This window comes from Onychomys torridus, chromosome 5 (genome assembly GCF_903995425.1).
Source record: "Onychomys torridus chromosome 5, mOncTor1.1, whole genome shotgun sequence".
Lineage (NCBI taxonomy): Eukaryota > Metazoa > Chordata > Mammalia > Rodentia > Cricetidae > Onychomys > Onychomys torridus.
In genome coordinates, this window is record NC_050447.1 from 108,964,129 (window position 1) to 108,977,797 (window position 13,669).

Here is a 13,669-nt window from a genome sequence, read left to right on the forward strand (position 1 = left end):
TTAGGTAGGAAAGGATTCATCTGGCTTATACTTCCAGGTCACAGTCCATCATTGAGGGAAGTCAGGGCAGGAACTCATGAAGAAACCATGGAGGAACACTGCTTACTGGCTCACTCACTGGCTTGCTCACAGGTTCATGCTCTGCTAACTCTCTTACACTAGCTGTCTTAGGGTTTCCATTGCTGTGAAGAGACACCATGACCACAGCAACTCTTATAAAGGAAAACATTTAATAGGGACTGATTTACAGTTTTAGAGTTTTAGTCATAATCATTGTGGTGAGAAGCATGGCAGCATGCAGGCAGACACAATACTGGGAAGGAGCTAAGAGTTCTACATCTTGATCCACAGGGAACAGGAAATGAACTGAGTACCACACTGGGCATAGCTTGAACATATATGAGACCTCAAAGCCTGCCTCCAGTGACACACTTCCTCCACCAACGTCATACCTTCTAATAGTGCCACTTTCTATGGACTAAGCATTCAAACACAAGATTCTATGGAGCCATACCTACTCAAACCACCACACAGTCCAAGTCCATCTGCCAAGGGATGATGCTGCCCACAGTGAGCTAGGCCCTTTGACATCAGTCATCAATCAAGACAGTCCCTCACAGACATGGCAATGGATCAATCTGACTTAGGTAATTTCTCAATTGAGATTCCTTCAGATGACTCTAGGCCATGTCCAGTTAGTTGACTGTTGAGGCTAACTAGGACAGCTATCCATCTTTCTTATTAAACTGGAAGCAGAGAATATTAAATTTACAAATGAGCTAGCTACTTACTGATCAGTTCAGAATTCTGAACATCACCAAAGTTTTGAATGTTGTATATGCAGGACTGGAGATGTAGCTTAGTTAGTCAAGTGTTTACCGAGCATGCAGGAAGCTCTGGCTTCAATCACCAACACTGCATAAAAAACAGCATGGTGGTACGTGTCTAAAATCTCAGCCCTCAGGAGGTAGAAGCAGGAGGATCAGAAGCTGAAGGTCATATTCAGCTACATAGGAAGTTCAAGGCTAGTGTGGCTGGGATACATGATGCTCTGTCTGGAGGAAAATATTAGGCAAAGATTCATAAGCTCAACTTGGAAGTCCAACTGGTGAGTCTGAGAGGAAAAGAAAGATGTTTCTCGGCCATATAGAATATCATCCATATAGCTTATGGTAAACTGTTGCTCTGGTGGTACCTAATGAACTACCTCTCAAGATTCATGCCCTTGTATAATCTCCTGTCAATTCAACCCTTTTGGCCAACAAGAGTAACTTTGGTCAGTGAGTCATAAACAACAGTATTCCAACTGGATCCTTGCGTACTTTCACACTAGGCCTTATCTTTCTGGAATATTTCTTACTAGAGCTCACCATGATGTGAGAAAGCACAAACAGCTACCAAGAAGCCCACACAGAACAATGAGTCCTCTGATCATTACTCTCAAATGACCACCAAATGTGCCACCAGAACCACCCTCCCAGTGTGCAAGTGAGTCATTTAAGCCAAACCACCATTGTGTCAGAGAGAACAACCTTCTGATTAATAAGCAGCACCATGAAAAACAACAAACTGTTGTTTTAAGTGATTAAATTTGAGGGAAATCTGTTATCTAACAATGACTAACTGAAATAAGTCCTTTTCACATTCCACTTTTATTTTGGTAATGAATAAAGGTGTTTATGAAAGATAAAAACACCTCATTGGTTTTTTTAAGAGGAGGGTGTCACTATACAGTTCTGGCTGGTCTGGAACTCACTACGTAGAACAGGCTGGTCTCAAAACCATAGAGATCTACCTGCCTTCACTTCCCAAGTGCTGAGATTAAAGGAGTGCACCACCACACCTGGCTATAAATCTTAATTTTTAAATCTCCAGGTATAGATTAAACTTAATGAGCTGTTCCAGCTTGACTGCCTACTTCACCCTGTGGCCATGGTGGGGTCTATCTGTAAAACTTGAGTCACATCTGTTCCGAGGGACTTTGAAGGGCATTAACTAGTGGAATGTGTTTAAAATGCTTAGCTTGCTTGAATACTCAATGACTGCCCAGAAATGTCAGCTATTGTTATTACTCAACCAAATGTATTGGCTTTGCTTTTGTTCTGAGAAATTCTGAATGGATTTAAAATGGGACAGGGACAAAGTTTATCAATTGAGAGAAAGAACATCCTGGAAGTTCAGAAGGCATTATGCTCAAAACTTTCTCACAGGAACAAAGAGATGGAGGCCTGTCAGAAGCCTAAGATGCACAGGACAAATCCTGGCTACTCGCAGATCCAAGAGACAGCCATACATCCTAGCCTCTGGGTCTAACCTGGATCTCTCACCCAGGTGAGATGGCATTAGCACCAAGACCCTAGAGCCCAGAGTCCCTGGGATTAGCAGAACATGCCGTCTCCAGGCTGCCAATTGTGATCAGAAATTAAAGCCAGATATGAACTCTTCCTAAATCAAGGGAAAGCCTTGTTGAGGGAAGCAAAGAAGGTAGGCAGGACTCCCCTGCAAAAAACAAACAAACAAAAACCCCTGGTTTCTCCCCAGAACGAGTGTACAGTATCAATGGATTGATGATCCTGTCTGAATGTCTTCATTCGGCTGCTTTCTCTCAGGGGTCCCCTGCAGATGGCATGTACAAGGCTGGTAGATTTCTGCAGTAATGCTAACTCAGCTTGTTGTGGCCATTTTCTCCTATCCCCTACCCCAGCCAAGTGTGGATTTTAATAGATAGAAAAGCAAGTTCAGCCAAATGGATGGATTCATGAGAAAGAAAGGAAGAAAATTTATAAGCTAAGATCCATAAGCTCAATTTTAAACTCCAGAAGGCAAGCTTAAGGGAAAAGGGTGTTTCTAAGCCATACAGACTATCATCCACACAGCCTATGATAGGCATTGCTTTGATGGTGCTTAATGAACCACATCTCACAAAACCCATGCCTTTGTGTTGTCTCCTGTTAATTCAACCCTTGAGCCTCCTGCCCCATCTTAAACTAAGACAGTGCACAAAATGCTCCATTCTGTTCATAGGGTCATCACTAAGGAAGAAGTTGTTTCTATAAAGCAGTGCATTGTCCTGACCCACACCTTCTATTCACCCTTAAAGGAAGATGGCTCCTAAGAAGCTTGGGCTGGGTAGCTGGTGTCCTGCTGAGAAATGCCTTCCCAAACTTGTACACTAAGGACCCAGGGTGTGGGCTGGAGGGTGGACAAATCAGTCCTATGTCTAAGAAGTTCCCTGGTGGCTTTTCTCCACAGGCTAAAGGTCCTTCTTTCCACATTCCAGCCCTTCCTACATTCTCGCTGGGCCTTCATCCAGGACAGTCCTGTCAGCTTGAGCTAGTGAGACTGAAGTAGGGCTAGATATCCTCCCCTCCAAGAGAGAAGCCCACTCCCTCTGCCCTGCCAGCCCCAGTGACTTGTGTCAGATACAAGCCAGATGCTTATACCTGAGGAACTGTCTCCATCAGCCAGCCCACGAGCATGTCAGTGAGATATTTTCTTGATGGCTGGTTGATGGAAGATGGCCCAGCCCACAGTAGGAAATGCCTCTCCTCAGCAGGTGGTCCTGGGCTATATAAGAAAACTAGGCGAGCAAGCCAGAAAGTAGCAGAATAGTGCCCATGACAGGGACTGGGCTTGCCAAGGATAAGGATTTCTTTTATACCTAGAAACTCACCACATGGTCCAATCCTATCCGTCCCTCTCTTCCAGCTTACCCTACTCTGGAGTAAGCAACACCCTGTGCTCAAGAGAAAAGTCAGCTCAGAGCTATTCACTGGACAAGCAGCCAGTGCCCAGGGGCCACTGCAGAGTAGACAGTAAGCAAATGCTAGTCTGAGAAGTGAATTATTATGACAAGGCTGGATGACACATAACCCTTCCACAATGAGGAAATATTGACAACAAACAAACAAACAAACATGGTTTTAACTTTGGCATTTTCTTATGGTGGACAGTCATCAAATGCCCCAACAGCCATCTGAAGCCAATAGTCCTGATTGCTGAAAATCACAAAGTTGTATAAGTGCTCTCCTCCTTTCTGGAAACCATGTTCATTCTCTCTCCACGAGACAGGGCTGTCTGCAAAGCCTTGAACTGACAAGGTGACCCATGGGGCTAACTTTGGTTCATCAAAGTAGTGACTGAAACAGAAAGAAAATTCTTATGAATAAGAGGTCAGGAATGTCCACATTAAAGAAATTATCCTGGACTAGGGGTATTTCTGATGATCTAATTAAGCTGAGACTCTATTTTGATTCATAAAATCCAGGCTATGTGAATTAAATACTTGGTGCTATATTATGAATTCCATAAAGATTAACTAACATAACAGTCAGAAAACAGCTCTTACAGCCTGGAAAATCCAGTTAAGATCAAGAGAACCACCTCAAACCTCACTCAAGTTACATAATAGTTTCCCTCCTATTTAGGTGGGGTTTTGTTTGTTTGTTTGTTTTTAAATGTGTATATGCCTGTGTTGGGGTCAGAAGACACCTTTGAAGCCCTCTGTGGATCCTGAGAATCAAACTCAGGCTGCCAGTTTTGGTTCATGTGTCTTTACCCCCTGAGCTGTCTTGCTGGCCTCTCTCCCATGAAGAGTAATATTCTTGCCGAGGTGGGGACTTAGTGCTTAACACTTGCCTACCATACTCAAGGCCTTGAGTTTGATTCCCAGCATAGGAAAAAAAATAATAATCTAGGGTTTCTCTATGTAGCCCTGGTGTTCTAGAGCTCACAATGTAGAGCAGGCTGGCATCGAACTCAGATCTGTCTGACTCTGCCTCCCAACTACTGGGATTAAAGGTGTGCACCACCATACCAAGTTCCCGCCTAATTCTAAATGAAAGATCTGCAGAATTCTTTAACTTAACATAGATCATAATTTGTCCCATAGAGTACTGAAGTGTTTTCAAGTAGTGTGTGCATTTATTTATTTATCAAAATGGCTCAAAACATAACCAGGAAAATGAGCAGCTTATTTCAAGAGGCCTACTGAGGCTTTGCTTTCTCTTTCCACAAGGGTTAAGTCCTTCTAAATAGCATTTTCTCTGTCAGCAAGAATAATACGCCAGGGCCAGAGAGATGGCCCAGTAGTTAAAAGCACTTACTTTCAGAGACCCCAAGTTTGCTTCCCAGCACCCACACAGGTAGACGCACACTGTCTGCAACTCCAGCCCCAGGGAATCTGAAACCCTTTTCTGGTTTTTACTGGCACTCACACATGTGCACATAAATAAAACAAATCTTAAAGAAAGACAGTTGTCTTTTTTGTTGCTGTTTTTAAAAAATACTTAATAACATTTAAAATGTTACTATACTTTTAGGTCCAAGTAATGAAAAACAGGATAAATGTGTGTGAGGGGCTCTGCTTTGTACCACACTAACAAAAGTCCTTAACACCCCAATGCAGCACCAACAAATGAGAGACACAGCCAATACTCACCACAGCTGCTCCAGAAGGACGTGTATCTTCTCTGGCAGTATGAAGCCTGTGATTGTACACAGACAAGCTTGGGCTAGCACTGTGCTTGGCTGGGGACAGCAGTAGGTTGATATGAAATTATAAGGTTGGTTATTTCTGCCATAAAAAGGAAAGAAAAAGTATTTACAACCACTACATAACCATCTCCAAAGTACTGAACTCTTACTGAAGACAAGCAACAAACTCCAGAGCTCATATACCCACAGATCCGCACTGCAGAAGACAGCACCAAGCCAGTCGAAGAGCTCTGGTGCACTGCAGGCCTCCTCCGGCTCGCCTGCAACCCGGCTGCTCTGCAGCACTGGGCACTGCAGCTCTCTCACGGTGCTCAATGACACTTTTGGCTGATGCTCCTGAATTCGGTATTTGGAGAAGTATGACATCACTGTTGATTCCTGTGCACCTTAAAACACACCAAATAAGGCTAAGTCAGCATTGTTATAACTTGGATGTAACTCCATTCCCTTGTCTCCTGTGTGTTTTTGGGGACAAGGTCTCATATGTAGCTGGCTTTAAATGCATGATCCTCGTGCCTACCTCCCTTCCCTTTATCCGTATGTATCACCATGTCCAACACATTTCCGATTCCCTTTTGAGTTACAGGGAACTGGTAAGATTAAGTAACATGGAAGCTAGGCAAGCTGCATCCTAATTACAATCACTTAAAGTTGCTTTCAGCTGCTTATGCTAAAGTATTATAAACAATGACCCTTTTCACTCTTCCTGGGAAATACATGACACCTTCAGCTCAGGCTCGCATTTGTTTTATTTGCTCTAACAAGAATATTTCAACTTCATATATAAACCTCAAAGTATTCTTTACATAGGGAGATTAGTGAACTCTACAGAAAGAGTTTATTTGTGCACTCTAATAGGAAACAGCAGAGGAACTGAATGGTAGTAGAATCTCATGCTAACTATCCCTTTGAAGACCCAGGAAAATCCACTATATTTTCAGAGAAGTTTGTGCACCCAACAACCTTGGAAAACAGAAACACACACCCCGCACCCCCCAAGCATGGGCAGGCTGGCTTACTGTCCAGTAAGAGAGAAATAATGACCCCGCCCCCCATCTAGGGCAGAGCATATAGGCTTACTCCCACTATAAAACAACTGGGTTCCTCGGGCTCTATGTTCCTGTTCTGCAATGCAAGCCACTGCACATGCCAGCATTACTAAAACAACTCTGTGACACTCCATGCCAACCGGGATTTGGTGAGCTTATGCAAATGTCAATTCTCTTATGTGTTGATTAATTTTAGGTGTCAAACTGGATTAGTGGTAAAGCTCATTTCTAGGTGTGTCTGTGAGGACATTTCAAAAGGAGACTGAGTAGGAAAGCCCCACTCTTAGGGTGGTAGACATGTGAGTTATTCCAACAACCAGGGCCCAAATAGAACAAAGAGGCAGAGGCAAGGTAAATTCACACTGTCTCCTGGAGTGGAGAGACCCAGCTTCTTTCTCCTGCTCCTGGATATCAGGCTCCAGGTTCTCAGGCCTTTGCTTTATCCTGAGAGTAACACTTTAGCTTGCCAGCAGGGCTTCTAGACTGGTCAGCTGCTACCACTATGATGAATCAAATCCTTTGTCTTTGACCCATGGCACTTGTGGCTGACTTTGCTGGTTGGTAGACAGGGTAAAATCTCAGGCTGTTCTTAGTTTCTCTGGAAGTAATTAGTAGCTACACAGAACCCACTGCACGGACACTCCTCAGAGAAGTTGCCAAGTGACAGAAACATAAGTAAATACCATATGCAAAAGGTGGACAGGCATCAAGCACTATGAAATTTGGACAGACAGGAGTCATCCAGGGCCAATAGAATCCAGGATCTTTCCATGAGGAGCAGACAGATGGGTAGAGTTCCAAAAAAGACTGTTTCCCTGTCTTCTAAAGGTGGTAACACACCACCTCAATTCCCAATGATCTGATTTGTTACAATCTGGTAATGGGCCAAAGATAGACTTCTAAAAGGAGCAATATATATGGAAGTCATAATATACTTGATAAACATTAAAGCTGGCACTAAATTCAGTATTCTAATCAATTAAAGGCCACAACAAATGCTATCAGACATTTAATAACCTGTCTAGGTACTATCCTGAAATAATGATAAACATATCACACTCAGATAACTGATGCTGCTTTAAAATATTCTAGCCATGTCTGGTGTACATGGGAGGGAAAGATGAGAGTAGATACAGGTTAGCTGTTCTGAAGCCACTGTACATCTCTGCATCCGCAGAAAACCCAACAAGATTGGGGCAGATTGCTCCAGAACTAGGTTACCCTGACCAAAGGTGCTTCGGACATCTAGAAAGGTAGAACAGCTCCTTCACAATGTCTACACACCTATGTAAACAATATCCCTTGACCACAGTGATACATCACAACTCAACCTTCCATTACACCTCTCCAACAATAAGATGTCAAAATCATTGTATCATTATAAAATTTATACTTCATACCTGTATGATGCCAAGCCAAAAGAAAATCAAACTTCAAAGGCTTCTTTTCTTTGAAGGACCAAGATATTCTTTCATACTTCTTAGAATCCAGATTAAGGGATAAGTCCATTAAATCAATGGAAATAACTTAAAGTAGAAAAGGGAATACATGTTTCATTCAAAGTATACATAGCTTACACTGTAGAGAAACATCAGAATTTTTGTTAAGTTTATAAATAGTACAGATTATCTTGTTCTTCATCCCTTTGCCTCATCAAAAACATCCCTCAGTGGGTTAGTTATCTCTAGTGTCGAGAGCTGCCAGCTACAGCTGTTTTAAATACTTTAAATCTTCCTAGGTCAAAGATCAAGGGCAGAGGTCTTCAGGAGATTAACTTCAATCTTCTGCGCTTGTGGCAGCCTTGGCTACTGATGCTCACACCAGACAGTGCCATCCAAACCACCCCCTCACCTGTGAGTGAATTCCTACTAGGAATCATAAAGAAACTGTGTGCTAAGCACACTAAGTTGTTGCTCTCCACTGCATGCAAGGGGCCAGTCCAGTTCTATATCCCTTATTAAATACAGCTAAGAGAAACAATTTAACAGTGCCATTGATCCTCTGGGACGCCCAACCACCAGCTCCTTGAGTCAGGATTTCGAAGGCAAGAAAGAACCCTATCTTTTCTGAACAGAGATCAGACGTGTAGCAAACATTTATCATTATTACAAGAAAACTGACTTGCTAGATACCAGCGGAGCACACATAATACTTACTAAACTTCATAGTTTTTCTGCCAGAATACCGAGATGGACGACCTTGAAGTCCAGTTTCTTCATAAGTATCTTTATCCAGTGATAAAATTAATTTCCCTACAAATCAAATAATAGTTCCCATAAGAGAGATATTAAAATATGGCTGATATTTCTAAGGAAGGTAGAAAACTGGGCAATGACACAGCAGTTTAAGTACATATGAAGAACTTATTCATAACACATCAGATTTATCTAGCCATATACTTGACTGGCCTGGAACTTGCTGTGTAGCTGAGGCTGACCGATACTGGTGGCAATCATCCTACCTCAGCCTTCCAAACACAGGGATTACAGATGTGAGACACCATGCTTGCTGATATTATCTATCATATATACATATATAGACATTACAGTAGTGAAACTAGAAATAATTATATTTGTATTAAGAAAGAAACCCACCAAACTCTGGTCTGTACATCAATTTAAAAAACCTTCTTCTTTAAATTTAAATTTAATTTAATGTTATAAGTATTTGTGTGCCTGGGTATATGTAAGTACACCAAAGAGCGTGTGGAGGTCAGAAGAGGGTGTCAGATCTCCTGGAACTTGAGTTGTGAGCTGCCATGTGGGTGCTGGGAACTGAACCTGGGTCCTCTGCAACGGCGGCAAGCACTCTTAGCTGCTGAGCCATTTCTCCAGCCCTACTTCAAATATCTTCAAGTCATTTCTGGTAGAGCCGGGCGGTGGTGGCGCACGCCTTTAATCCCAGCACTCGGGAGGCAGAGCCAGGCAGATCTCTGTGAGTTCGAGGCCAGCCTGGGCTACCAAGTGAGTTCCAGGAGAGGCGCAAAGCGACACAGAGAAACCCTGTCTCGAAAAACCAACAAACAAACAAACAAACAAACAAACAAAAAACAACTTTATGCTTATAATTTCTTGGAAAATTTTGGAAAACATACTGCTCCATCTAAGAAGGAAGTCTAGAGCTCAAGAAGGAGCTTCATTTTACTCTGTTTAGAATTGCATGATTTGACTTTTTAAAAATTACTATGTTACATTTTGATGTGTATATCTGTGCATCATGTGTGTGCCTGATGCCTGTGGAGGCCACACAAGGGCATTAGATTCCCTGGAACTGGAACTACAGACAGTTGTGAGCTACCAAGTGGGTGCTGGGAACTGAACTCTGGTCCTTTGGAAGAGCAGCCAGTGATCCTAACTGCTAAATCATCTCTCTACACCCTTCTTACCCTACAGATTATAACTGAAAAAAGAAGTTAAAAAAAAAAAAAAATGAATGTTGTCACCATTTGGTAGGAGGGCAACAGTATTATCTTCATCAATACTTGTATTATATGTTAATGCAGAGAATGAACCTGTAAGAGAAATTCAGAAAAGAGAATTAACTCAACCCTGCACAATGTTTGCTTACAAATTATTTTCACATGACAACACATTTTCCAGGTAGGTAACATTACTCTAAGCCACTCAATAAACCCAATACAGACCAGGGATAAGTTGGAACATACACATGCTAAGTTCCAGCTAGACCCATACAGGCAGGGTCTTTCTGTGCAAGTCTACTATCAACAGTCTGAGAATGGACTCAGAATAGAACCCACAACCTTGGGGATTCTAGCAGAAAAGAACAGTGTATAGTAGAAGATGCAAGGGGACAAACCTCTGAGGCAAAGTTCTAAGTTACAAGTCAGAAACTACTCAACTAAGTTAACATTCAAAAGGTACTTAATCTTCCTCATCTGCTAAGGAGGGATTCAACCTACTTCACTGAGTTGTTGAAAGGCTAATTAAATTTGTAAGATCTGTAGCCATCACCTAAAGAGGACACAGGAAAGAGGAGAACAAACAATTCTGACAGGTGGAGAAGGGATACATGTAGCTAACCACATGGTCTAATCTCTACAGGTCCTTTTGAAAACAACTGAAGAACTCCCAGTATTTTCCTATGGCTCTTCATCTTGCCTTGTTCGTATGAGAAACTAAATGCCTTTTCCTACCTTTCTTTACAAAGGTGTGGAGGAACTCAGGTGTAATTAATTCATGAAGTGGTAAGTTCTTCACAGAGTAATAGGGGCCAATTTCCATGACCACATTTTTCAGTTCTTTTGATAACAGCCCACATTCAGGAATAAGAAATGAAACCTATTGGAACGTAGAAGTACAAAGTTATATTTTATGAAGATTAACACTATGTTTTTAGAAGTGAAATATGAAAATTGCTAGTTATTCCTTTACAGGTTTTACTGGGACATACCTTCTTAAAATTATTTTCTGAGAAAAGGTTTTTTCTCATAGAGAAACTGTGTATCAGGCTTGCCTCAAACTCGGCGATCTACCCACCTCTGCCTGGGATTAAAGGTATGCACTACCCTACTAGGTAACAAATCTTTTAAGCTATCAATCTCAGGCAAACACATTTGATTACTCAAGTTCTTTTCATTTCTGCATTGCAGTGTGAGGCAAGAGACTAAGTAGAAATGTAATGGAAGTCTTGCTTAAATGTTATCTTTTGCACATGAGCAATACATGCTATGTCCTTTATACTTTATATTCAAGGAAGTAAAGGAAATATAGTATAATTCAACATGGCTTGATTTGTTTACCCTGGAGTCACTGAAACCAAAGGAACTGCTCCTGGGAGCACAGGGAGTTTAGGGACATTCTACTGGTAAGAAGCTACACAGAAACAGAAGTGCTCCTGGACGCTTCCACTTCCTAGACGAACATAACAGGCCAGACAAAATAAGGGATACACCCTTGACCGCAGGGATGAGATTTCAAACAAAGCGGAGACGTAAAATCAGCGCGGATTTCAAATGATCCCCAAGGGCACATCTGAAGTCCGTCCCGCAAAGCTCCAACAACCAGCCTGTGCCAGAGGGACAAGGACGCCAGTTAATATCTCTGAGAAACATATCAAGCCGATATTTAAGATGTAAAATGCTTAAGCCCCTGTTGTCGGCTTTTTTTTTTTTTTTTTTTTTTTTTTTTGAGACAGGGTTTCTCTGTGTAGCTTTGCGCCTGTCCTGGAACTCACAGAGATTCACCTGCCTCTGCCTCCCGAGTGCTGGGATTAAAGGCGTGCACCACCACCGCCCCGCCCTTGTCGTCTAGAGGTAGGTTTTTTTGGAGTTCCTTAGTTGTCACACCCGGTGATGCTTCGGAAAGAGGTACAAGCAGAGCTACGGAGAGACCAGCCCAAATTTAGAGCGAAAGGCAGCTTCATGTTATTCATGTCACACTCCTAACTCCTCCGTGCCTGCCCAACCCTTCACTTAGCTACCGCGGGCCGTGGGAGCCTCAATTCCGAATCCGGCATTAACCAGCCGAACTCAGAAAATGAACACCAGAACTCCACTGTTCTTGAAGGGCAGAGTACCGCCCTGTGTCCGGTGCAGCTGGGAGTTGTAGTGCTACACCCCTCTAAGAAAGGTGCTCGGCAAACTGAAGAGACTACACTTCCCAGCATGCCTGGCGACGGACTCTGCCAGCCCCCGTAAGGCAAGGAGGTCCCGCCGGGGGGAAATACAGAGAAGCCGAACCCTAAACCTCTCCAGCTCAAGGAGGCAGGGTGGACCTGACTCACCCTGTAATTATGATAGTGTGTCTCCACGAGATGTTTATGGCGAGACTTGTCGTGGCCGAAGTGGGATTTCTCACAGACCAGTAAGTGCCGGGGAGCCTCTTGCAGTCTGCGCAGCGTGGCCATGTTAAGCACGTGTCTAGGCGCGCCCCGCCTCCCGGACCGCCCCGCCTCCCGGACCGCCCCGCCTCCCGGACCGCCCCGCCTCCCGGACCGCCCCGCCTCCCGGACCGCCCCGCCTCCCGGACCGCCCCGCCTCCCGGGCCGCCCCGCCTCCCGGACCGCCCCGCCTCCCGGACCGCCCCGCCTCCCGGACCGCCCCGCCTCCCGGACCGCCCCGCCTCCCGGACCGCCCCGCCTCCCGGACCGCCCCTTACTGTATCATTTGCCTTTTCTGATGCCACGCCCCTCCCTCCGCCACGCCCTTAACTCTTCTTTCCTCCCCCTCTGCTGTCCGTTCCTAGGAGATTGGGGTGGGAGTAGCGTGAGGGTTCCTTATGCTTGTAAAGAACTCGAAGCTTCTCCGAAGGTTCTTGAGAACCTGACACACCCATTGCATCCCGTAGAGCTTCTCCAGGGAAGAACAGTGCGTCCCTGAGCATGACTCAGAGAAGGCCTGCACTCTGTCACGTTATAAAAAGGAGGATGACAAGACAGAGGGAAGGTCCAGTACAGTCAGGAAATTTACCTGCTTTGGGCACACATTCTATTTTCCTGACTCCTAACATGGTCTAGTTCCTAATGCACACCTCCACAGGCCCCTAAGTTCCCATTGAGCCTTCCCAAAAGGTATAGGAAATTGTGGGGAAGAAAATATGGTATTTTAGCATTTTTACTTCCAACAATCTTTTTGATTGTTTGATTTATATTTTCATTTACAACATTTCTATTTGTGTGATTTTCCCCAAAATCTCAGTTTCTTTGCTGAATTGTAGCTGAATTTTTACTTCCATGTAGCCGATTTTTTAAAAGCCATATTGTTGATTTTTCTCATCTATTTTGCTAAGCATATGTGTGCAGCTGACTTCCCTCTCCAGGTCCTTGACTGAATTAATCTTTTTGTTTGAATCTTTTTTGAGGTCTTAAGGTATTTTTACTAGTAAACTTCTGAAGTCACCCAGCATTTTACCTGTTTTAGGATTTTTGAATCCAGTGGCCCAGTTGTTTTGTTTTGAGACAGGGTCTCATTATATATCCTGAATGACCTGAGACTCTGTAGCGAGTCTTTCTCTGACCCTCCAGTCAGCTCCCAAATAATGACTCAGAGACTTGTTATTAATCTTGAAAGCTCGGCCAATAGCTGGGATTAAAGGTGTGCACCCCACGCCTGGATAGTGGTTTTGTTGTTGTTGTTTGAAGGAGTTGTATTGTCTTTTTCACTCTCG

General features: G+C 43.5%; 1 protein-coding gene across 1 annotated transcript; it reads right to left on the reverse strand.

The window, feature by feature from the left end:
- Positions 1-2,755: 2,755 nt before the first annotated feature.
- Rpp40 (ribonuclease P/MRP subunit p40) lies at positions 2,756-12,431 on the reverse strand. Its single transcript, XM_036189058.1, has 8 exons — positions 12,288-12,431; positions 10,699-10,843; positions 9,988-10,056; positions 8,702-8,797; positions 7,946-8,071; positions 5,684-5,882; positions 5,441-5,575; positions 2,756-4,139 (listed from the first exon to the last, which is right to left on the reverse strand). Exons 1-8 carry the CDS (start codon positions 12,408-12,410, stop codon positions 3,941-3,943), a joined length of 1,092 nt encoding a protein of 363 aa, XP_036044951.1. The 5' UTR covers positions 12,411-12,431; the 3' UTR covers positions 2,756-3,940.
- Between the last annotated feature and the right edge of the window lie 1,238 nt (positions 12,432-13,669).

What these genes read in the sequence shown, in the direction of transcription:
- Rpp40 (XM_036189058.1), bottom strand. Translation starts at nt 12,410, where the DNA reads ATGGCCACGCTGCGCAGACTGCAAGAGGCTCCCCGGCACTTACTGGTC. An exon ending in GTCTTCTGCAGTGCGGATCT is followed by an intron (nt 5,576 to 5,683) that starts GTGGGTATATGA and finishes TTTTTATGGCAG; the next exon opens with AAATAACCAACCTTATAATT. An exon ending in GTCCTTCTGGAGCAGCTGTG is followed by an intron (nt 4,140 to 5,440) that starts GTGAGTATTGGC and finishes TTTCTGTTTCAG; the next exon opens with TCACTACTTTGATGAACCAA.